At 38.4% G+C, this 25,905-nt stretch overlaps 1 protein-coding gene across 1 annotated transcript in view; it reads left to right on the forward strand.

Moving 5' to 3' along the window:
• ARHGEF3 (Rho guanine nucleotide exchange factor 3) overlaps nt 1–25,905 on the forward strand; it is a 110,960-nt gene that overhangs the window by 11,897 nt on the left and 73,158 nt on the right. Inside the window, 2 exon segments of the mRNA XM_048315641.1 lie at nt 534–629; nt 23,451–23,517. Coding sequence (XP_048171598.1) covers nt 534–629; nt 23,451–23,517 — 163 coding nt within the window.

Here is a 25,905-nt window from a genome sequence, read left to right on the forward strand (position 1 = left end):
AGCTCTGGAATATGTCTGTGCTGTTTTAGAGTGGGACTTCAACCATGAATGAATGGTTATTTTCTGCAAATTGGCAAAGTATGATCTTAAGTTATTAAAATATGCTAAAAAGCTTCTGTAAATCTTTACATGTTAGAAATTGAAATTTCCTTCCCTGCATTGTGTGTGTGGATCGTTCCACAGCAGTGCTGGCTGTGGCTGCTGCTCTGAGTTAACAGAACTGCCGTGATGCACAGCCCTGGCTACAGGCTTGCTGACATCAACTCTCTTGGCATGTGTTCAGAAAAGTAAACAGAAGACAATCAGTGTTGGGTTTGGCGTAACTAGCAAGACCATAAAACTGCCAAATCCTTCTCAGTGTATTCATCCAATTAATCCCATTGATGTAGGACATTTACTTAAATGAGTAAAACATACTGCATTTGGTTTTTAAAAGTTCTTGTCTTAAAAAGTTTCAGTTTTCTACTTAATTAGTAACCACAATCTTTACTTAAATAGCATTTTTCTTGTTTTTTGATGTTATTCTTTTGTAGAAAAAAAATGAATTCTGAAAGCTCAGCCCTTACCATGAGTAGCCCTGCTGTAATAAACCAGTGTGCCAGAGGAGGAATGGAAAAAGAAAAAATTTGGTAAGCTTTACTTCTCATTTTCTGAGACACTAGTAGACAGCAATACTGGGGGATGTAGTTTGAAAATTAAGTAAAACAATTATTTGTTATAACAGATAAATTTAAGTCTGCATTATTTAATAACAGAGAAAGAAAAAGGGAAATAATTTTTTATTTTGGTTTTGAGTTTTTAGCAAATGACATGGTACAGGGTGTCATGGGGGATGGGCAATGGAAAAACTCCTGCTCACTTCAGCAGTGCAGCAGTTGTGCTCAGGGAATCTTTCACATATGGCAAATGTTTTAATCTCCCAATGCTGCTGCTATGCTGGCATCAGCACCTTCAGTGCTGTGAGGCTCCTGAGATTCCTGCCCTGGGAGACATTACAAAGTCAGTAGTTTCTACTTTGTGTATAGAAAAAAAATTTACTCTGTACTGGAGGAATAAAACCAATTGCACTATTAAACAGTGGTTGTGGACAAATGCTTACACTTTATAACAATTTTTTGATTAAAATTGCCACAGACCATTTTTAGCACCTGGTTTGTGTTTTCATGAAGGGAACAGGGTGTTGTAAAGGCTTTTATACTATTCCACCTGGGTTAATGAGAGCCTTTTATTGAGATCCTGCTGGTTTTTACTTGCTGTTGTTTGCTAGAGGTTTTGTACATTATTTATTTACCATGTGGCAAACAACAAATAAATTAATGACAGGAAGCGTGACACCCATATGGACAAAAAGCAACCTTACTGTTGTTTTTGTAGTCTGAGAAATACTCTTGAAAAGCTGAAGAATTAAAGAAATTAGCAAATGAATGTTCTGTTTCCTGTTGCATACTTGTCAGGAAATCAAATAAAATCTTTTTTTTTTTTTTTTTTGCTTTGGTTTTTATGTAATATTAAATTAACAGCATTATAGTCCCTGAAAGTAGTTTCTTTTAAACATGTCTTCTGGAACATTCTCAACAAAGTCTTTGGATGAAAAGGCAGGACAAGGAAGAACTGTGGGCTTCCCTCCTGATTCCCAAATCTACCAAGGGGTGGGAAGTTGACACAAATCCTTTTTTTTGTTTGGTATCTTTTGCTGCTTTTTGTGTCCTGCTTGTGGTATTGATCTGGGAAAAGTTCTGTTTAATATCTTTATCAATGATCTGCATGAGGGGATTGAGGGCACTCTCAGTAAATTTGCAGATTACACCCCAAGTTGGGTGGGAGTGTTGATCTGCTGGAGGGTAGGAGGGCTCTGCAGAGGGATCTGGGCAGGCTGGATCAGTGGGCCAAGGCTGGTGGTGTGAGGTTCAACAAGGTAAAGGCAGATCCTGCCTTTGGGTCACACCAACCCCCTGCATCTCCAGGCTGGTGCCAGAGTGGCTGGAAAGCTGCCTGGTAGGAAGAGATCTGGGGGTGCTGGTTGACAGCAGCTGAATGTGTGCCCAGGTGGCCAAGAAGCCCAGTGGCACCTGGCTGTATCAGCAGTAGTGTGGCCAGCAGGACCAGGGCATTGGATGTCCTCCTGTACTGGGCACTGATGATGCCACAGCTCAAATCCTGGGTTCAGTTTTGGGCCCCTCAGTACACAAAAGACACTGAGGTGCTGGAGTGTGTCCAGAGAAGGGCAACAGAGCTGGGGAAGGGACTGGAGCACAAGCCTGATGAGGAGCAGCTGAGGGAATTGAGATTGCTTAACCTGGAGAAAAGGAGGCCCAGGGAGGACTTTATCAATAGCAGCGTGATGCATGTCTGGTTAGGTTTCTAAAATGCTGGTTTTTATTCTGGAGTTCTGTGAGTACTAGAGCTGAATGAACATTATTTTTCTGAGCCTAATAAAGTGCAATGGTGCACTGCCTTATTGCATTGTTCATTTATTGCTGTTTAGTCGTTGTCTGATTCTTGGAACTTATTTACATTCTGATGGTTCTGGGTTTATTTTCATGAAAATGTGAGTATTTGTAAGGACTGGTGTTAGTCATACCAAGATTAGAAATGTCTACTGTTAAATGCATACAGTGACAATGTGAAATATTCAATTAAATCAAAAGCCTCCACAGAGAAAAGCCCTGAGCAAGACCTTATCTAGCATTTAAACATCACTTATAATGCATGTAAAAGGCTTTGATGTTGCATAAGGCCCCCTAGAAACAGAGGGGGAGAAAATAATTGACTGAACCCCAGTTACCTTGTACAGCCATTTACCAACTCTGCCATTCTAGATCATGAGTGTTTCATATCTCCATAGTTTGGTGCCTCTACCAGATGAAGAAAATAATTGAATTCTCCAACTTGCAATGCTTCACTTGATTCTGTTGCTTTTCCTGCCACCCCAACATACACAATCAAGATTACAGCAGCAGCAGAATGGTGGTAGTAGCAGAAGTGTGACTGCTGTGAATGTCTGAAAACTACAGAGTATCATGGCAGTTTGTGTGTGAACCAAATTAAGCTGCTCTTGATAAGCAGGAAGGCTGAGGAACTTGGTGGATGGTCATAACATCAACAGTATCAGCTGTCTGAGCTGGTGTGGAAGAGTGTTGAACAAATCAAGGCTTGAGAGCCTTGAAATTGTAGAAGCTCCTGATTTGGCAGATTCTCACTTTCCTAATGTTGAAAATTGCAAGAAAGGAACTAAAGATAAGGGAGCAAGTGGGAACTGTGTCAGTTCATCCATGATTTCTGTGAACTAGCTGGCTGGCACATTGTTTTTCAAAACAAATGTGCAGGAGAATTGGAAATTTTCCAGGTTTTATTACTGTGTGTGGATTTTATAACATGCTTCCTCTAGGCTGGATGAAATCTTGCTAGTCACTCCTCCATCATTTTACCTAGGATTAAGTCAGGATGTATTTAATCCTTTTAAAACCAATAATTGAAATTTGGGGTTCTGGGTGTCTCATGACAGAGTTTGTGGTGCCTTGGCTTTCCATTTCTGTCTCCAAATACTCTGCCATATTCCTTATGAAGTATGCAGTGTTCTGCTGTTTTTGTGACAAAGTTTTCATCACTTTTAGACCAAATTTCTCTGAAAACTGTCCATGTTATGAATAAATAAATCTATAAATCTTAAAACTAACCAAACACGCAATGTTATGTGTGGACTCCAGTGCATTCTGACTCTGTACTTATGACTTGGCTTAAACTAAATTTGAGGACAGAAACTTCTTTATGTCTTTTTTTGGTTTTTTCTTAAGATGTAACAGATTGTTTGTTTCAGCTTTCCTTTCTAATCTGAGACTAGTGACTTTGTGGGGAAGGGAAGCTATTGAAACTCCAGTCTGTGTAGTGAGAAGGAAGACATGCTTAGATACTGAATTTAGATATTGCAAAAACTAATTTTAAACCCAGCTCCGTGATTGCATACATTGAAAGAGAACAGCTTACTGTCATATCTTAGTGTACACATGTCTGGAAACTCTTTGGTATAGAAAAAGTAGTTATTCTGGAGTATTGTACAAACCTATATTTGAAGTGCTTTTTTTTTTTTTAATATATAAATTAATCTGTTTAAGAACAAAATAGAAATAATAGGGTCAACTGAGACTACAATAATACTTGAACTGACATCCTCATGACTAAGAAACCCCCATGAGTAAAAGCAAGATAGGAAAGCAGTAGTGAGCAGCTGAAAATGTGCATCTTCACTTTATGAGGAACTGTGTAGATACCACATAATAGTAGATACACATAGATTTTACCTTAATTCCTGTGGTTTTAATGACAGCCCTTCTTCCTCAGTAAGGATCAGAACAGAGTAGCTAAATTGCTGCATTCTGCACCTCAAAGACAGACAAGTGCACAAACTGACTCTTAGCTTGTGTGGGGAAGTAAGGTTTCGTGACAATAAATCATCTTGACTCTGTTGCACATTTTGCCAGCTGCTAGTTGATGAAGGAAGAATTATGGTCTGGAATTACAGTAAGAAGAGAAACAAGTTTCACAACTTTCCCTGTTTCTCCTATATCCTTGTTTAATCAGTAGAAATGAGTCATCCTGGAGAGCTGAATTAAACTGGCTTTAGTTAAGTGCAGTTTAACTGCAGATGTTTGATTACAAAAAGGCACATACATGTTTGGGGAATGCAAGGTTACAATGTGTACAAAAAGGAACCCCATAAATTACAGATTAACACTTTAGATAGCTGGATAAAATTAATCTTTTCTGCAAGAGGCCTTGAATTAGTTGCTTTCTAGTCATGTCTTATTACAAAGAGAGAAAATGCTTTTCTTGGAAAGCTGAAGAATATTCAGGATAGTCAGCATAACATGATAATTATGACCAACTACTCTTAATAAAGTGGATAAATATTTACTATATATATATAAAATCACTTCTATCTTACCTAACTTTCCTAGTTTATTTAAAGTACTTCTCTGCCCATAAAAGGAGTAGTAGAATTGAATTGTTACAGGGGAATCACTTGCATTGGGACTTGCAGCCTGAGACCAGTCCCTTAAAGGAAGTGGATGAAGATCCAGGAGAATGACGTAGGGCATGGAGAGGGTGACTCATGAGGCTTGTAGCACACCCACAAACAGTGAGAGATGAGAATGTGCTGAAATGGTTAAAGTAAGTGCACTCACCAGCTGCTGACTTTACCTCATGCACACTTGAAATGGGCTTTGTAGCTGAAGAAAATATGCCCCAGAGGCAAGTACAAGTTTAAACATATGTTCAATCATCATGTCTTACAAAACTAAGTATGGATTGCATTTCCTCATCCTGGATGGGATCAAAAACCTCTTGATTGCTGCCTTGAGAAAGAAAAGCGCTGGGGCTGCCCCCGGCCCGAGCCCACGAGGTGGCAGCCTTGGTTCGGATGAGCGGCTGTGTCTGTTCCCTCTCTCGTGTCTGGCTGTTCTCCTTCCCTCTTCCCACCCCGCCCTTGGCTTTTTTTCTGGGATCGCATAAAGAAATAGCAGCAGAGGTGAGTTACTGATTGCTTGTTTAAAAACCACCTTATGAATCTAAGGCTGCTGCTTGTAGGTAATATTTGGTGGTTTTTTGCAGGGAGTTCATTTTTTCTTTTTTTTGGTGAAAGATCATCACTCACTAGATTCCTGGATAAAGCTGTAATCTGCATCTTGTACATGTTATTACACTATCTCTAGGTCATACCGCAAATAATTTCTGTTGATGGTGTGCCTCTTAAAACATCTGCTGCATTCTTGGTTATGACTGATGGGCTCTACCTGCTTTTTCAGAGTTGCATGTCTCTTTATTATAGCTGTTAGCTGAGGGAGCGAGATACAACAGACATTTCTGAAATATCTGAAATTGGTTCCAGCTGAATATCAAGAACTTTTTATCCAAGTAAAAGATAATGCCATCTTTAGGTTGCTCTCAATGGTATTTTGTTTATGAACGTGTGTTAGTGCACAGGCTGGTGACATGGCTTTTGTACTCTGGCAAATCAACTGAGTGTTCACAGGGAGTGTATAGAGGGAGTGAAATACATTTATTTATTAAAGCAATGAAGCATGTTTTAACACTATAACTTTTAGTTACTTTGATGTAGGAAAGGAGTGTAAAAATCTGTCAGTCCATTTGTTTTATAGAAATATATTCTTGTATTCTTCCATACGGGCTATCCTGGTGAAATCTAGAAAATAAATTTAATAAAAAATGTCACTTTGGACTGTGTGAGTAACTCTCTTGGCTGGAGTAGGAATCACGGATACTGAGAAGCTGAATCTGTACAGCTTTACATAAGTAACCAGGCTTTCATATCTTGATATGTTAAATTTTTTAAACTTATTTTCATTCTTCCCCTTTGTGGATTAGAGAAGTGCATGCTGTCAGGGTGATAAATAACACAGGTGATTAGGCTTGGATCACCAATGTTAATAACTAATACACTATGGAAGGAGGCCTCACCATCCCTAACTCAGGTTTTGGTCATTTGTAAGTTGAAATTATGATTATAGAGGATAAAAACATCTCCTTAAGTGCTGTCTTCCAAACATCGAGTAAATGAGTTTTTGTAGTTTAGAACAAGGATGAAATTTGTCAGCTTAGTTCTTATTCGTGCTGTAGAGCCTTATTTTCTCATTCAGATATGCAGCATCTTGCTGTATTTTCTTTTCCTTCTCTATTATCTTCTGAAAAAAATCCACAAAAAATTGCAGAAATAGTAAAAATTTCTAATTGAAAATTAGAAAACCTGTTAACAAGCCAAGTAAAGGAAAACACTGCCTTCCCTCCTTCATGGTTGCTGTGGCTTAACCCCTAACTAATGACAATGATAGTGTCACCAAAGTTGGGAATAAAACACTCTAGCACTGTAATTTCAGTATTTGAAAGAGGCATCACTTTTATTTTAGGTGCCAGGCATGAGGGGGATATTTCTGCCTAACCCACTACCTAACAGACCAGTTTAAATCTATGTACTTATACATATTCATTACATTTCCCCAAACTCATACATACATGCTAAACTTTCACACAAATTCTTTTGCATATTCAAATCGCTTCTTGGAGTTTATTTACATTAGAGTAGGGGTCTTTTGAGGGTCTCTGGTGGTCATTTGGGGAACATTCCATTCCTGAAATCATCCTTTTTTGATCACAGGCCTCCAAAAAGAAAGTTTCTTCCCTTTGAATGCACCCCAGCTGATGTGGTCTGACCAAGACACAGCTGCTTATCAGTGTTGCTCAGGCCCACAGACTTTAAGGCTGCAGTAACCACTTGCACACATTAATACAGGACTAAGCACTGTCCTGCTTTAGTTAAAGCGAAAGGAATTCACAAGATTTAAAGACTATTTGTTACAATTAACGATTTTCCCAGCAGTAGTAGTAATAGTAATGAAAGGGACAGAGAAACAACCAATGCACGGTAGGGTTGCTCACCAGATATTGACCGATGCCCATCCTCATTCAACAATCGACCCCCTCTGGCTCCCTCTTATACTGGGCATGACCTCCTGAATTATGGAATATCCCTGTGGCCAGCTCGGCTCAGCTGCCATGGCCATTTCCATCCCAGTTTCTTGTGCAGCTCCTCACTGGCAGAGCAGGGGACAGTGAGTGTGAGTTTCTGCTAATCACTTTGAAACATCTTGATTCTCTGTGTGGGTGGATGTGCATGTGTCTAAATGAAGTGGGACTTTTTTTTAATGTAAAAAAAACCCCCAAACCCCAGTGATCTACCACTGGTAACCATCTGTTTCCTGTATGCTTACCCTGCTTCTCTTTTTAAAGATTCCTGTCCTTGGTCATGATTTCTTTTCACTAAGATCCCAGAATCTGTTCTTATAAACAGTTTGTTATTATTTTATATGCTTGTTCAGCCCATATTACAGTTGAGTTTCTAGTTAATACTCTGATACTGATAGGAAGACACTTCCTCTCTTTCCCTCCCTTCCCCCCCCATAAAAAAAAAAGTTCTTAGATAATTCTCTGGCTGTAGAGGGAGCTGGTGATAAAGTTTTTAAGGAACACAAACGGTATTTCTTTGGAAATATTTATACATTGCAGTAGTTGGAAACAAAAGATCAGAAACAGAAGGCTGATTCGTCATTTGGTCTTTCCTTTGAGGGGGAGGGAAGGCTGGAGGATGTATGAACTGGTTAAATTAACTGCATATTCCTGTGGGCCCTGAAAATTTCAACAGGTAGGTGTCAGAGACAATGATTTGAATGTGTATCTTTCAGCTGAATACATTTGGTCACCTGCAAATCTCTGGGACACAAAAGACGGCTTTTCTGTATTAGATTGTCGTTCCATTGCCTTAAAACTACACAAGGAAATTCCTCAGCAGACTTATTTCTTTTGATGTGGAAAGAGAAAACCTGTGTGAATAGGGATATGAATGTTAAGGTCATTATGAATAGAAACTCACTAAAGATGTGTGACTAAAAAATACCTGCAAATATGTCAGAATATCCTCTTATGTTAGTTAGTATGAAAAAATCATGTTTTTCTTCCCTGACTTTGAGCTTAATTATTATTGTAAGAAGCATGAATTAAAAATTAATTTAATGTATTGCCAGGAATAGATGTGGTTTGTTGTCACCTTCTTTGTTGGGCTTTGTACTTGGTGGTGAAGGCCAGGAGTTGACTGTAGTTTATGAGCTCTCCAGCTAAGTCTTCATTTTAAGAAATGGATTCTGAAGTTGTTTTTAAAAAAGGGAATTCAATTACTACTATGCTTCTGAGTGTAGAGAAGATTTTGTTTCAAAGACTCATTTATCGTTGCAAATTGCACCAAAAAGGAGGAGCTCTGTTTTTCTCTCTTGGGGTTTCCCCAGCTCCACTCTGTAGAGAACAGTAAGATAAATATGACTCTATTTTGAAAGCTATATAATGTGTTTTTATTCCACAGATTAAAATCAAGTGGTATATGACTAGATAAATAAAAGAGAGAAGTTGCACTCAGATTTTTAAAAACTGAGGTCTCTCTGCAATTTCATTAGGTACATTCACATTTGACACTTTATAATCCATTATTTATTACTACAGCAGAGCTAGGTCTGGCAGGTTGTACCTGGGCATGCTTAGGCACATTTCCCTCCCACTCAGATCTGCTGTTTCTCTAACTCAGTGCAGGGAGGGAGTCATGCTAAGTCAACTACAAATCAGTAAGGGATTTGTATCAAAGTGCAGGCAGGGAAAGTCATGATATGCTTTTATTGTATCTACCCTGGTATATAGCACCTCTTCTGTCCCATCCATCAGATTTCATAAGTTTGGAGGTTTTTTTCTTCCCCCAGATATCCTTCTTTATCTAAACTAGCAACTGACCCAAAGAGCTCTTTCATCTTTCTCCCCTGTGCAGTGCTGTGGGGGCACTGCATAACAAAACAGAAACCTATTGGAAATATCCACCAATCTCCATACAAATGAAGAAGAAAGCAGGGAGAAAATATAGGATTTAGGGGGTTAAATTAGTTTATCATAAACTGTTGAAATTTATTTAATAATCTGCTGGTTTATTATTCCTGAAATAACAAAATTTTAATAAACTCCTCCAGCTGTTGCCTTTCACTCTGCTGGAGTGTGATCTTTTCATTCTCCGTGTGCTGGGGCAGCGAGGCAGCTGAGCTTTGGGAGCCGCAGCCGTCAGGGCGCTGCTGTCCGCTCCGCGCTGTGCCCCGCGGAGGGCGCTCCTTGCCGCGGGTCCTGCCCCCGCCGGGGTTGTTTCCTTCAGTAAATATGCCATCTTTTAATTCCATTTAAGCCGTGGCCAGACTTCTCCCACTTGCTGGTGTTTGTCTTTTTTTTGAAGGACTTAATGTTACAAGACTTGGTTTCATGGTGGTTTTTTAGTATCTGTATCAAGGTATTGAAAAGGTAAATTCTTTAGCACCAGAATCACGTCTTAATTATCTCTCTGAAGGTTATATGCGTTTGATTTTGCTCACTGTGTGTGCAGGATGGGTAAGGCTGGACTTTTCTGACCAGCAGTGTCCTTCAGGTCTGTAGGTGTGCTTTTCAGAGCTTCCTCTTGTCAGGTGAAGCAGGTTTCTTTTGCAGCTCCTAAACAGCCTGTTTGCAAGGAGACAACAGTGAAATGTCCCCTGACTCTGTGCACTTAATTTGGAAAAACTGTATATGCTAAGTTTGTAGTCATAAACAGAATAGTGATTTCTTATGTTCCTCTACGAATGTGTAATTTCATGTAACTGAAGCAGCCGTCCCTGCCTCCCTGAGGAACACAGGCCATGAATGTTCAGCTGTTTGTTTTTCTCATAAACAGTACAGGTAGGATGTGATCATGATTTTCTCTTACCATGCTCCTGCCTCAGGCCTTCCAGCAACTGACTTCTACCTACAGAAACACGTAATTGTCACAAAGGGCAGGTTGAAAGATTGACCAACGACTCTAGAACTGGCAAAAATTTTTTTGGATTCTGAATCTCTGGTGTCCTTATTTAAAGGAAATGGTCTCATGTTAAATTCCATCAAGGTTTCTGAGTATTGTTTCCTTACCCATTTCTAGTCAAACTGTTTTAATTGGTGATTAAAATAATATTTTTTGCCCAGTAAGGAATCTGTGACTCTCTTGCCAACATATTGGTAGTCCCCAAAACTGTCTAATCCATCATCAGGTCACAGTTGATTTAGGATTTTGCATCGGCTGGGTGACTAGGTGAGGACAGTTTCTAGTCTGGTGAAGCAACAAGCTGTGTTTTCCCTGAGGAAATGCTGACCTGTTTTCTCAGCCTAGCCCAGCAGTTTAGAAATTGCTCAGGTAAACAACACTGTGGTGCTGCAGAGCAAGATTTGGGATCAGTATGGACGACTGTTGTCTTGCTTTGTTCCAGACTTAATCAAGTGGAAACTTAAACAAAGCGTGTGAATTCCTTTTGTTTACAGTGCTAACTTGTGTAGGAAGACAAGCTCAGTTATTCAAGTGCCTGTATTTATTTGAAAGTGAAATATCTAAATTTTCAGGTTCTTTAAACAGTACTTCGTACATGTTTTGAGATTTCTGTAAGAACAGAAAGGTTTTTTGTGTGAAGCAGTTATAAAAATGTAGTAACACCTACCTTTTTATTATGTGTTAATGTCTATTAGGCGTTGTAATTGGTGTGCAAAGATTGACACTCCTGATATCAGAGCATGCTTACAATAAATGTCTGCTATGGTAATTTAATGCCTTAATAGCCTTTTAGCAATCAGTTACATCTCAAATGCACTATAGGGCAAGTTTTTTTTTTTGTTAGCTGAGGCTTTTGCTCACAGTAGAACTCCATTACGAGTGTAGTGCAACTCTGTTTATATTCCACTAAAGCAAAGATGTAACTGTTCTGATCAGGTTTCCATTTAAAGATAACTTAAAAATATTGTGATGCTTCTTTTTTGCGGGTTTTTTTTGTCTTTTTTTTTCACAATTGAATTTAGTGATCATTTTAAAGCTTGTTTGCATATCAGACACAGTGTTAATGTTTATCTTTGTGGATAAGGATTAACATTTAATATTTTTCACTTGTTAGTAATTTTAAATATTTCTCTCTTGAGAAGAGTCACCTGATTCTATGAACTTGGAGAAAAAATAATTTCATTTTTTCCCACATAGGGAGGTTGATTCATTATGACAATTTAAAGAACAGCCTTTTTTCCCCATTCCATAGATTTACTTGAAGAATAAAAGTTATGACACATTTTGAGTTTAAAGATCCAACCAAATAACCCCCCAACTTTTATCTTTCTCAGTAGGACGCCAAGGGACATGGCAGCTTGGAGTTCTGGAACCATTTTCTTTGCTTTTCAAGGTACCTCAGCAAGTCAGACTTGCAAAAGGTGTGTGTGTGGTTTGAAGAGAGCCTGGTTTCCCCAGGAAATGACATGTGACTGGGCTGTTGGTCTTGCCAGCAGCTTTTGAACTCATTGCCTCGTTTCGTTTTTTAGTAGATATGAAAAATATCAGACCATATGAACTCCAGTTTTAACATAATTGTGTGTGGGTTGAGGTGAGAGATCCCAGTTAGCACAAGCATGGTGAGAGAGGGCCCCGGAGAGCGTGGCCACTCACATCCCTGGTAAAGAACAGCAGCACAAGTGTTGCCCTGAGCTGACCACATCCCTGTCATGGCAGGGGAGCACAGAGGTGGTGAGTGCTGAGGTGTGGGACACAGCCTGGGGGCTGCTGCCACTGGAAGGACCTTGCTCAGCAAGCAGAGACTGTGTGTGCAGCAGCGAGCTGAGGCTGTGCTGTCACCGGGTGTGCTCCACGCTAAACCCCTGATCTTTAGTTCTGGCTGAGATCACGAGGTCACATCTCACCCCATGCCGTGCATGGGATGTGAATGCGGCTTCACCTCGCTCTGGTGCCGCTTTGGTCTCTTGGAAGTGAGAAAGCAGCTTTTATCTTCAATCTTTACCCTGAGCAAGGAGCCCATACTGGAACATCAGACTTGCAAGCTTGTTCTTCATTACTGTGCCACTTTTCTGAGTGATTGACTCGTCAAATCACTGCATATCTCTTCTTTCTCGGTTTGAAGTTGTCGGGGTTGGGAGATCTGCTTGTAGGGCTCTTAGATAATATTGTTAGTGAATCTTGCAGCAGCCTGAAGTCCTTGATGTGTGACCACTCTTCAGTTGGAGGTGGGGAGAGTATCAGATGAAGTGAACTCTCTCACATCAGTTCATAGAATCACAGAACAGCGTTTTTGACACATTTGGAAATGAAAAATGCTGTCCTGAAAGCACAGATAGTGTTTTATTAATCAAGAGATACAGTATAAGTGACTGGAAAAAATCCAACAGCTTGGCTCCAGAAATGCACTTTACATATTTAGGAGTAGGATCACTCACCTATGGCTAGCAACAGTAGTTCTGGTATCTGTGACCGTAAAGGAAACATTAAATACTTTTGCATCATCATTGATCAAATCAACATCTGTTTGATTTCTTCCCTTGTGGTTTGACACTCACTTCAGCTGCTGTAGTGACTGAGAATATTGTCCTTGTGTTCCAGTGCTTTCTGTATAGAGGCTGAAAAAGCCTGTTCTCCTGTGTTTGTGAGTAGGGAGCTTTTCAGTTTTTATAATGGAATATTGCAGTGTGTGTCTCTAATGTACCTCACTGAAACCCAAATACATTAGCTATCAGCAAGAGTAAGAACAAAGATAAATGTGTTCTAATTTAAAGGCATGGCATTAAAAGTTTCTGAAGAAACCTAATAGTGGAGAGTGTCTGGAAAAAACCAAAAACCTGATGAAAATAAAGAACAAAACTGTGTGTGCAGATGTGCGGGTACTAATTTCTTCCATTGGTGGCTCATCACTGGTCTACTTTACAGCAAAATCCCATTTCCTGCCTCACTTCATGTGTTAATGCTTGATTTTGCAGGGATAGTAATCAAGAAGGAAAGAAAAGGTATAGGAGTGTGAATATGTATCCATAGAGATAAATTTTATTTTTTATATATACATATATATGCATTTTGGAAAAAAACCCTAGCTCCAGATATCTCCTACTGATAAATGAACTTTTTAATGAATCTTCTTTGACCTGGGACAACACATATGAACCCTTCCAGAGCCGTCACTGGTATGATGTTAGTTTAAAATAAAGGATTCTGTACTTGTAAGAAGATTATTTTAACAAGGTTTCATGTTTCTTTTGTAAAATGGTCTTCGGCTGAAATTAACGTAGTTAGTGTATTGATATTGAAGAGTCTAGAAAACCTAACTTGTTGTTGCCAAAAGCAGATATTAGTGAACATTTTCTGTCCTGAGTGGTTATTTTGAATGGAGCTTTAATGGTACCACAGTTTCAACAGGTTTGACTCCATTGCATTCAGGGTTTCTATAGTAATTACTATGGCAACAGTGAATGTTCCCACGGGAACCCAGCTGTGAATAATAACTAACTGAAAACATTTTGCTTTTGCATCTCAGGTTAAATGTCCCTTCAGTGAAAGTATGGGGGTTTGCTTACTTAATAGGAAGTCATTCTCTTGCATAGAAACCCACATATGTTGACAGGTGTGTCTGGTTTCAGAGTAGAAACACCCTTTGAATGTATTGCTGAAGTATCATCCCACAGACCAGTGAAAAGTGTTAGAAACATTAGATGCAAAATTTGGCACCAGCTTCAAATGTTTTATGTTGTAAAGAAACTTCTTAAGCCAAATTTGTAGTACAAAATCTTCTGCTCAGGAGCTATAACTTGGTTTTTATTAACAGTATTAGTCATTATGTAAATTATTTACATCCTTCTTGAAGATAAAACTATCTTGGTAACCTTCTGACCTCACTGTGCAACAAAGGTCAGGATCACACAAGTCACATGGTAGAGGTCAGTATTTGTTGACTTCAGCATCTATTTATAAATTGCCTTCAAAAACTCTCCTGTTTTTTTAAGAAATAAATTTGTCAGTGTTAAATGAAATATCCTGAAACTGTTTGTTGTTAAATCTAGCTCTCCTTGTACTTGTAAACTGGCCTTTGTTGGCATACAACTGCCTTGTTCATATTTATTTCACTTTCATTCAGAACAAAGGGGAAACCAGTCTGGTGTTTATGATATGAATAAACTTCTAAACTTGAAAGCATTTCAGGGCTTGATTTGGTAGCTTCACTGTCAGGGAGTAACACAAAATGCTTATGGTGCTCAGGGGATTTGTGGCCACAAGGAAAAGTTCTAATGAGTTTTATTAAGAAAAGGGAAACGAAACTAATAAATATTTTAAATACTCTGAAAATTATTTTTGAGATCTAAAAAAATTTGTTAAAGCTGAATAAGAAAATAGTGAAGAGCACTTTGTTATATATGAGGAGAAAATAGTTTTCTAAGCTCCGGGGGCTGATAGTTGCTCTTAGAGTTATTTATGCAACTTAATAGGAATTACCGTGCAGATGGAAATGTGGTGAAATGGAGGTGAAATCACTATTTATTTGGGCCCCTGTGGTGTACAATCTGCTAGTAATGCAGGTGAAAGTCTTACAAGCAAAAATGTCTTTGTAAATCTAAAAGCTCCATAGTTTGATCTTGATAACTTGCAGCTATATATCACATAATGATATCACATGCATACAGATGTTTCAGCTGTGAGTATCTTAAATATTTTGTTGCATTTGTTATTGTTATTGGTCTTGGTAATCTAATAGATTGTAAGTGCTCTCTCCCAGGTTTTATTGGATGCTTGTCTTTAAAACAACACCCAAAGGAAAAAGAGATAAAGTATCATGATTTGGGATTTAAAAAAAAAATTCTAAGTAAAAAATCTCTAGAAATGGCAAAAGGTTTAAAAAGTTGAAGCTTTGTCCCTCAGGCTTGATATAAATAGTGCAACTTCCCATGAAAGGTTTTGCTATTGCTAACGTGAGGAGGACAAGAGGAGATGACAGCACAAGATGAAATGGCCTCAAGCTGTATCAAGGGAGGTTCAGATTAAACATCAGGAAGAATTTCTTCACTGAAAGGGGGGTCAGGCATTGGAATGGGCTGCCCAGGGATGGGGTGGAGTCACCATCCCTGCAAGAGTTCAAGAAACAGCTGGATGTGGCACTGAGTGCTGTGGTTAGTTGACATGGTGGTGATCAGTCAAAGGTTGGGTATCTTGGAGGTATTTTGCAGCCTTAATGATGGTATTATTCTATGAATTTCTGACTTTCCCCCCACTTCTTAATATTCTGTTCTTTATTTAATTGACAATGCTCAAAGTGTGGGAGAATTTCTGTTGTCCATGGTGTAGTTATGCCATCATAAAATGCTTGTGTTCTGAGCAAGGCCCGAGGATGTTGCAGAATTTAAACTTTGGTGAGATTTTTACATCCAAGTTATTGACCTCTATGTGACAAAGTAGCTAAATGGAATTTGCCATGACAGTCTCCAATCCTTTAGGCATGCTGGAGGGCAGAACTAATGGAGACAGAAAATTGTGGTATAATTTGACTTTCCTGGAGAGGCAGTTACTGCATGCTGAAGATAAGTTATGGGCATAGCTGCATTCACTTGGAAAAGTTTAGTTTATTAGCTCTGGTGGTGACAGGCCTGTTACAATCTCAAGATAAGATGTTCTGGTCTGTCTGCATAGAGATTGCAGGAGTGGTTCTTGTCATTCAGTGTAAAACCCTTCGAGCAAGATCAGTCTTGCTCAGTGAAACATTATGCTGAAAGTTACTCCTCTATAACTGATCACATTTAATCAAAGCAGATTTCTTTCCTTGACTGACTGGCTTAGTGCCATATCCTTGAGAGCAAGGTGTGAAAGTATCACACAGCTCTCTTGAAAAGTATGCAGGAATGTTTTACTTTCCAACACAGAGAAGTCTCTAAGTGGACTATAATGATGATCCTATATGACGTTTTAGTTACAAACGTACATTTTTTGCCTTTTCAGGTGAAATACAAACTGTAATGCAGAAAAATATGAAGTTGCAAATGAAGGATAAAGAGCCAGCAGTGTAGTTTAAAATCGTGTATAGGACCGACTTGCCTCCAGATGTTACTTGTTTTAAGTACTGTTATCCTCTTTGTTCAGTCCTTCTGTTCTCTCTGAATGCCTGTTAGTGAATCACAGCTCCACAGGAACTCAAGTTTACCTTCAGAAAGAGCCAGATGAGATGAATCCAAACAGAAAGGGCTTTCAGAACGCACCCATTTCCTTTATCAAGAACATGATGTGATGGCACTTGAGTGGATTTTGAGGGTGTTAGTAGGTTCTCTATGGCTGAGCTGAAAGTGCTGTTTGGGTGGATTTTTAGCAGCTATGAAATCCCTTGTTTGATTTCTCTGTGTGAAAACCCTTTTTTTTCTGTCAAACCAGCAAGTATACAGTCTTGCTAACCTAAGTGGATTTCCCAGCCTTAGGTTCTAGTTTGAAAACAAAATGAAGCAGACTTGTCTTTCCTTGAGCATGAGTGTTGTGGTTTTTGCCCCGAGGCTTGGCTTTTTCTGATGCTGTGATGATGGGGCATTTAAGCCTTACCGTCAGATCTTGTTTTTCCCATGGACCACAGGATCCTCTGTGGCTGTTGGGTGGAAATGAGCAAACATTTCTTTTGAATGAGCAGTTGTTCTCCCTGTAAAGAATTCAGCGTGTCTCTGAGATACACCAGTGGGACGAGGTAATGACTAAAAATTAACCAGTGTTATTGCCGTTTTTTCTTCAGAACATAATTGAAACGATACAAGAATATTTTTAGGCTGCATAGTCAAAGTAAGGCTGTGAATTACCTCTCTCATCTCAGCCTTTTACAATATTCATGAATGGTGATATTTTGTTACAGAAACATAACACAGGACTCTCTTCACATCCTCCCCAGCATTAATGCAGCTGTACCTTTGTCAAACAGCAGAAAAGTCTGGGTCCTCCTGTTGGGCGTCAGCCAAGGATTTCTCTTTCAGATGTGACCAGAGTTCATGTATATCAGGGAGGATACTTTTATAGTGATGTATATTGATGGCATGTATTTCATTAACTTGCAGTAATTAGAAATGAAGAAATAATTTATGGTAAAAGCTTTAAATCAAGCTTGTTATTCTTCAGAAGGTGAAACGTTCTATCATTTGGAATACCTGATTTTTAGATTGAAACATAGCTCTTCAGTTGGCCTTCAGATTTTTTTATTTTCATCTTTCATAGAGATGTTTTTCATTTTTCCAGGAAAGCAGTCAAATACAGATACGAAAAAAAAGCATTTTGTAGCTTCTTTGGGTTTTGCTAGTGATGGGATATTTTATGGTAGGGTGCATTGATTCACAGTATAAATAAACATGTTCTGCAGAAAGCATGGGAAAAGAGTAGGTGTGTGATAGCTCACTGCTACATGTACCTGCTTTTTGCAGCCACAGTCACAGGGGCTGTTTTTCTTTCTTAATGCGTTTATGCCAGTTCACGATAGTAGGACAATAAAAGATTATGTTCACATTCAGGAAGTCAGCACAGCAGCTGAAAATCAGTCATTGTTTTTTTCTCAGTATTTTTGTTTCTCTCAAGATACGAAGTGTTCAGTCTTGCTCAGCTGAGTGGCCACCCCACCCCCAGTTACCCATTTGTGACGAGCTCCTGTCTGCAGGATGGGGCTCTGGCAAATGAAACATGCACCCAGTCTTGGAGTTACTTTGCCTTTAGCAAGAAAATCCCATCAAATAAACTCTCTATAGGAACTTAAATATTTTCTGAGCCCGATTCTGTTGTGTTAGATTTGTTTTACGCTTCTGGAAAATAAATGGAATTTTCCACAATCTCCTTTTAGGGCCAAAATGCACAGGCCTAGTATAAAAGAGAAGTAGTATTTGAGATTACAAATGGATGAGTCAATGTTTTTTATTAAGTAGGTCAAAGCATGAGCTTTTTTTCTGCTTTTAAAATCAGTACCAAAGGTACATTATTATCTGTTGCTTAAAATATCTAAGAAAATCAGTATTCAAAACTATTGTTCAAAGCTAAAATGCTCTTGCACATCTCAGGCTTCACCAGGTAAACCACTTCGACATTTTCTGTGTGTGAAATTTAATATTGCAACTATTCCAGTGTGTTAAAATCAATGTGCTTTTGTGACCTGTGTCTTAGTGTACATTTCTGATAGGTTGAGCAGCTGACATCAAAAAGAACAGATCTGAGCAGTAAGTACTATTTATTATTTAACAGCATCTTTGTAAAATATTCACAGCTGTAGTAACAACCTTTATTTTTGCAGATTGAAAAGAATTTTTACTTAGCACAGTTTGTCTCTAAGTGGTTTGAGCTTTGCTTTTATTATCTGAGTATTCATGTAGATTTGCGAAATGAGCTTTTATCTTTGAACGGATGTACCAGCTGAATATTTTAAACAGACCACGCACAGTTTGGATATTCATATCTAAAAGATACCCTTGTAGTCAGTGATTCTGTGTGCAGATAGACTGGAGGATCAGATAAAGATATAAAAGTTGCGTGAGCTTAATCTAAATTGCCATAAACCTAACTCACCATCGTGCTTCAAGGCAGATAACGCACTTTTGTTAGTAAATGTAATAGAATCTTTAAAACATTCAGTCTGTATTTTAGTTTTTAGATTCCTTTATACACTTACCTGCCAATTGTCATTATATAACTAACCTACAGCACAGTAAAAGTTGCATAAAAAAGCTCCACTGATTTATTCTGGAAGGCATGTTAATTTGGCCTTATATAAATATTTTTATAATATATCCATAGTATGTGTGTGAGGGAACCTAAACAGAAAACCCTGCCCATCTTAAGGACAAATGCATTTTATTCCCTAGGCTGCAAAATAGTGGTAGAAGCAGTTGGTCAAAGAAAGTGCCAGAACACAGAGGGTATTACCAATGTCAGAAGTTCCTGCAGTAACAAAAGTTTAGTTCAGTAAAATTCTAAATTATTCTTATTGAACCGCAGGATCACTAGGAGCTAGCAGGTAAGCAAGTCAGTCATTCCCTGGTAAATGTTTCAAGGGATCTAAGGTATGTTTTAGTTACTAAGGCATGAAGATGCCATGTCCTGGCTTACGTTGCCACGGCTGGAGCTTGAGGATGAAATGGAGGATACACAGTTAAAACTTCTGCTGATGAGGAGGAGCAGTTTGACACTCAGAGGGACGGGCTCGATGCTGAGTTTCTTCAGGGCTGCCTTTCCAAGGGACAGGTCTCTGCTTGTGCTTTCCTCACAGTGGAGGGACTTGGCTTAAGGTTTTATTCCCAAGGTAAACTTTCCATAGTGATCCCCAAGCCAAGCTCAGATGGAGGGTTTGGTGACCCCTCCCTCCCACAGTCTGGAGAGTTCCTTTATATCCTCACCCTTCAGTCTTTCCTTCTTAACACTGCGGTGCTGAGGAGAAAATGCTTTGGTGCCTTTTGGCTAAACAAAAAGAGATCCATGTGTAAGAAAGGTCAAGTATTAGAAATTACAGCTTTGAGATTCATGTTGCAAGTAATTTTAGGGAGGAACTCCTGCTTTCTTTACCTTTGTGCTTCCTTTTCTTACCATAATCTAGTCCGTGATAACCTATTTGGTGCATTTCAAGAGTGTTCAGCACAGTGCACTCAGTTATAGGAACCATCCCTGCCTCGTCCTTGACGTTTGAAAAAGCCTTACTATATAGTATCTGAGTAATTTATTTTAGATTTATGTGCCTCTAAAAGTCAGGTCTGCTCATCACTTTTAATCCCTGTTAATATCTCCTCCTTTTTTCTTCAAGCTGTTTTATTTTGTTCTATCTGCTACCTACTTATGCCAGTGATGATTTTTATTATTGGTCTTGTAAATTATTTTGTTACTGAACCAAGTTTGTTTAATACACTATTGGACCGGTATCCCCCCTACCAAAGTGTAGTATCTATTGGCTGTTTAAAAAATAGAATTCTTTGACAGTTTTGTATTTAAAATATCAAATAGTAATTTGGTGTTTTAATAGTTTTATAACATAGGCTGTTTCTTAATTAGCTCATGTGCTGCTGTATTTCAGAAAGGATCTATCCAGTAAACAGAATGATCTGAAGTAACAGTAATATTGTCCTGTAGGGGAAAGGAAAAAAAAAAAAAAGCAAAACATTAATTTAAAATCTGTCTGAAAAATCTGCAATACTTCAATTTTTTTTCAGTAGAGTTTTCACTGATGTTGACAGATGGGAAGACCAAGAGATCAAAATAACTTTAAGGTAGTGAGGGACCAAACTGAAAACTGTAAATGAGGTCTTGCTTTTGATAGAACTATATTTTGTCACTTGAGGTGCATTTGAGAATCAGAATTTTTATGTCACTTCATTTTGATTTAGGGGTGTGTTTGGCTGAAAAATGTTTGTTCAGAATGGTGATCATAAACAATTTACAAATATGTTTAACCTAGATCATTCCTGGTTATGAGAACAGCGAGATTTCTGAAACAGTCTTTCAGGAAAACAGTGGGACAGTCCTTCCACAGTTCTAGTACCTTGGTACGTTTGAGATGGGCTGTATGAAGTGCTCGCTTGTAATGGGAAAGTGGACTTGAAACATTCACTGTGTTCTAGACTTCAAATGTCCCTGGTAGAGTAGAAAATAGGGAAGTAATAATCAGGCCAAATGCATGAGAGTGAAAATTTTTGAAGAAAGCATTTAAGGTAGCACATAGGGTGCTAAATGAGTCTAATGCTTCAGTTTGGTTTTAGAAGAGTGATGCACACATTAGGTGGAAAAAAAAATTGTGAAGAATTTTGTTGTACCCTAATTGTATCAGATCAGGTCAGCAAGTCATGGAGGAACACAGAGTGACCTCCATATGTTTCTCTGACTTTTTAATTAACACTGTTCGGTAAAACGACGTTGTTTCATTAGGCTGCTGCATTTAAGACCCTTTAATAGTGCCACAGTAGTATTAAAATGAAGAGTTAGCAGACCACTGTGAATGATGGGGAGATTCATTCTCACCAAAATGAGGTAAGGCTCTTGATTGATAATAGGAAAGAGGATACCTATTGTGAAAACTGGCAAAATGTAGATTTGATATGTTTGCTCTTTATAAAGACTGGCTGTTTTTGTGTAGTCTGGGTTGCTATCAATGAATGGGAAAGTTACAGGTTGATGATAACAATTGCTTAGTCATCCTTCTTCTGCTGGATGGACTTTAGTTGAGTGCAGATGGATGATATGACAAATTTATTGCTTACTAAAGAGTTCTCAGTTCTCATTACAGAATGATTGTGGGGAGAGATAATTTTTAATTAAGTCTTCATTTCCTTTGAAGTATTGTCTAAACTGTCATAAAACTTGCTTTGTTGAAGTTGAAATGTCTTTTGCTTCCCCTACATTCATCTTAATTAGTATAGAACTACTGCAATTCTTAACAAAATGGGAAATTAAATGCATCAACAGCATTAAAATATAAGATAAAAATGAAGAAATGTAAGTTCAAACATATATTTTTTGAAACATTACTAAGGAGCACAACTTTATAGAAAGCTCGCAGTACTTTCTCAAAAACCTGACTGGTTCCAGTGTGAGATCATCTGTGAATAAAAAGGTGCAAAACACCATTAGGACAATTGATAATTTGTGTAAGTCGCTCTTGTTAATCACATTTTTCTCTTTTTATGATGCACTTATTATTCCAGTGAGGCTTTTAGGTTAGAAATTCAATTTCATAATATTTTAACTTGGGAAGCTGCAGTAGAGGAGGATTTATTAGTGGGGCAGTCTTTAACACTAAAATCTGTCGTGTGTGCTGCCTTGTGCTCTTTAATGACTTTACCAATGCACTTCAATATTAATATTCTTTCTGGTTGGCAGGCTGATGCAGTGAAGAACTAAGAAGATTTACATCTCATCCTTTGATGTTACAAAAATTACTTAATTGTCATGATTATAATTTTTTGTGTTATGCTGGCATCTAAAAACGTTTACTGTGATCACAGCTCTATGATGTGTTTAATGAACGTGGAAACTAAAGCATCCGTACACCAAATATTTTACACCAATAAAAGACAGAAAAAAAGACAGTGGAAACTATTGCTATCCTGACTCTAAGGAAAGAGATAGGGGTCTGGTGTGTTGGAGTCCTTCAGGAGCTATAAGCAGCAGGAAGAACTTGCGTGTTAGTTCAGTGCTTTAACTTCAGTATCTGTTGTGTTATTGTTGGATGGTGAGGTTTGACAAGCAGCCATTTAATTTGCTATTTTTTAACCAAGTTTTTGTGTTCCTGTTACTATTCGTGGTCGCTTCTGTAATGTGTCTAATTGCATGGTTGGAGGTGCAGTGTGCTCAGCACTTGGGTCCTGCTGCCAAACCATGTGCTGATCTGGTCAGCTTCAGCAGGTCACTCGAGCTTTGATCTGACTCCATGTGTAAAATCTCAGCAATGTTTGCCTACCTTTGTGAACTAATTGAAGATCTTACTGGTGAAAAGCACTCATTAGGAGAGAAGTGGGCCATGTTATGGTTACTTTTCAGACATAATTGTACAGTGTTAATTATAAGGTAGGAGAAAGAAATTTTTTTTTTTTTTTTTTAAGGAACAAAAACAGAAGTCAGCTTCTAGTTTTTAGCATCACACAAGAGGCTGGCTACCTTGCTTTTTACAGCTTTGTGTAGCTCCACTGTCAGCATGAAAGGATGTGAAATGTCCCCCTCCTGTCCAGCTGCACCATCTTGCATGACGTGGTATAATTGCAGCTTCACAGACTGTTTGGGTCAAGGTTGTCTCTGCTGAAAATCAGTGGGAGGAATAAGTTGCTGTCAGACATCAAGTCAGAGCATCTCTGAAGGCTTGAAAGGCTGCCATGTCCCTTAGTGCTCAGTCTGAATTAAAATATTTAACACTGAAGACAGAAACCTGTCAGAGGTACAGCCAAGGAAGTCTAAGTGTCTTAGTACTTGAAGCATGTGTTTTCTTTTCTCCCTCTATTGTCATTCTGTTATTGAGGTAGAAAATATGGCAGCTGAAAATGTAAACACTTTTCTTTGTCTCATCTTGCAGGCCAAAACAGCAGCAACAGAATAACTTTTCCTTGTTTCCTTCCACCAAGGGCTGGAATTTCAGAGGGGTAAGTAAGTTTAGTACTGTTTTGTTTACACTATAGCATTCCCTCCTGCTTCATTCTGTTGCAGTGTAACTTTGTACTTAAACCATGATCTGTGAGGACTAAAATAATGGCAAAACAATTAGAACTTTAAATTTTGTACCCTTCTAAAAGGCTTTTTAAAAATGCCAGCTTTTTTTTTTTTAAAGTGATTGGTTGTATTATGAGGGGTGCGGGACATAATCACACTATACATTAACCTACTTTAAACGAAAAAAAAATAGGGTGTGTTTTCATATCTGAAAATAAATAATGAAAACTGGACTGATACTCTTTAATGTAGATATTTGTAAAGTTATTGAAAGTTTGTATTATGTAAACTTTGCAGAAGTACAGTTAAATTGTAACAAAAATTTACGTGAGCCTCTTACAAGGCAGAAGGGAATTGGTTTTATTTCTATTTGCATGGCTGAGTAAGGAAATATGGAAACTTGTGTGTTCCCTCAGAAACTGACTGAAAAGATACATGAAAAAGCAATGCAAGTGACACTGAGAATCTTAATATTTGCTGGGGGTATCAGGAGCTTTTATTCTTGTCCTCTTCAGGTTTCCAAGGTAGCTTCTTAGGTAGGTTAATTTGTTCAGAGTCATCTGTTATCCCCTCTCCGTCTCCTGTGGCCTGTGAACCCTTACACCATTTGGTGTAAAACTTAATGTGATGGTGGTGTTGCAATGGCAGTGGTGTGTTTGCCATGTGTGTAAGTGCTGGAGCCTGGGATACAGTCCAAGAGAAGTCACTGCATGTTGTATCTAAGTCATAGTAATCTTTTGGGTAAAGGAAGGGCTTTTCTGCCTTGCAAACACTAAATTACCATTACCTGTAATGTGGACTGACTTGTACTTGGGAGACCATATAAATTTGTTTTCTCTGAGCTTCTTCCAACAAAATAGTTAAGTAGACAGACATTACTTAAGTGCTTTGCTAAAAGAGTAAATGGTATTGACAGATTTACTGATCTGTGTTGCTATAATATGGTAGACTTCATTAAAAAAAATTTTTTTTTACAATATCTGGTACTGGCTTTTGCATTCTAATTTGGTGTTTTAAATAGAGCATCCACTATTGTTTACTGTGAGCTTTTTATTGTCACTATTTCTTGTGTTATTCTATTGTTATTGTGTTAGGGATGAAGTTGTCAGTGATACTGAGAGAATAGTTCCCTCACAACAGCCCTGTCAAGAGTGTAGGCAAAATATCAACAACCTCTAAGCTGTAGATTTATTATATAGTGCAGAGCTAGTCTAAAAATAAAATTGACTCGGTGTTTCCCCCAGTTGTCTCCCAGCTATGCTGGAAAAGTAATTGAGGAAGAAGGTGGGCATGAAAATAGTAGGAAGAGTATTGTAGGTGTGAGTCGTAGCTGAAGAAACAATGATCCCAAGTTCAGAGCAGTAGCTCACTGAAGTAAAGACATAGGGCTGGTTTAACAGTGGCAGCATGAGGTCTGTGATCCTGTGTGGTGCAGGTGGAGCGAGCTGTACACAAAGAACAGAAAACTGGGGAGTAAAACACTTCAGAATCAAGAACCTGAAAGGAGGTAGGAATAGTAGTGTTAGAGAAAACAGGCAGCAAGTTAATGGATCTTCAGTGTGCTTCCTTCATGTGTGGAAATGAAGATCGGTGGCAGGTGACTGCCACCTTATTTTTAAGGAAACTTAAAATTTTGCTACTTACACAGATGTCAAGTTCTACAGCTGTAGTATTTCATACAGTGCATAGTAGGCAGTTGCAGTTGTTTGAAACAAATGGCTGCATCGAGGGAAGAACCTGTGTGAGTCGTTCACTTGATCTGTTTGGATGCTGAAGCCAAGATAGCTGAGCACTGGAAAAGAGAGAGCTAAGTGTCTGTTGATGTTTGCATTGTGTGAGCATTAGCTTTATTTTGATGGATGGAAAAATTGTGTTATGAAAAGCCCAGTAAGCAGACTTGAAGTCACACAGGTTTTCATAGAGATGGTGAAAGATAATAGGTTGGCTTTGATGTCTTTTCTCAAACATGACTAAAACCTTGCTGGCTAAAAGAGCTGGGTTAATGTTGACAGTGGAGCAGAGCCACAGCTGAGTATAACAAACACAACTCTGGAGCTGACTTATTCATGGCTATGTTTTTTTTTAACTACTATATCTATTATTACAGACTATAATACAGGATCATTTCAACAGTCACAAAAAATAATAAAGAATAAAGTGATTAGCACAGAATTGCAACATTGTGTTCATCTCCCTGTCCTCACTTTGCAGTCAGTTCACTCAGTTGCAATGTCCCAGTATCATGCTGATAGAGGGACATGTTAAAGAAGCCTTGAACATACACCAACGTAAACCTCAGAGTAAGATAAGGAAGGCCCAGA

Source organism: Corvus hawaiiensis, chromosome 11 (assembly GCF_020740725.1).
Source record: "Corvus hawaiiensis isolate bCorHaw1 chromosome 11, bCorHaw1.pri.cur, whole genome shotgun sequence".
NCBI classification, from domain to species: domain Eukaryota; kingdom Metazoa; phylum Chordata; class Aves; order Passeriformes; family Corvidae; genus Corvus; species Corvus hawaiiensis.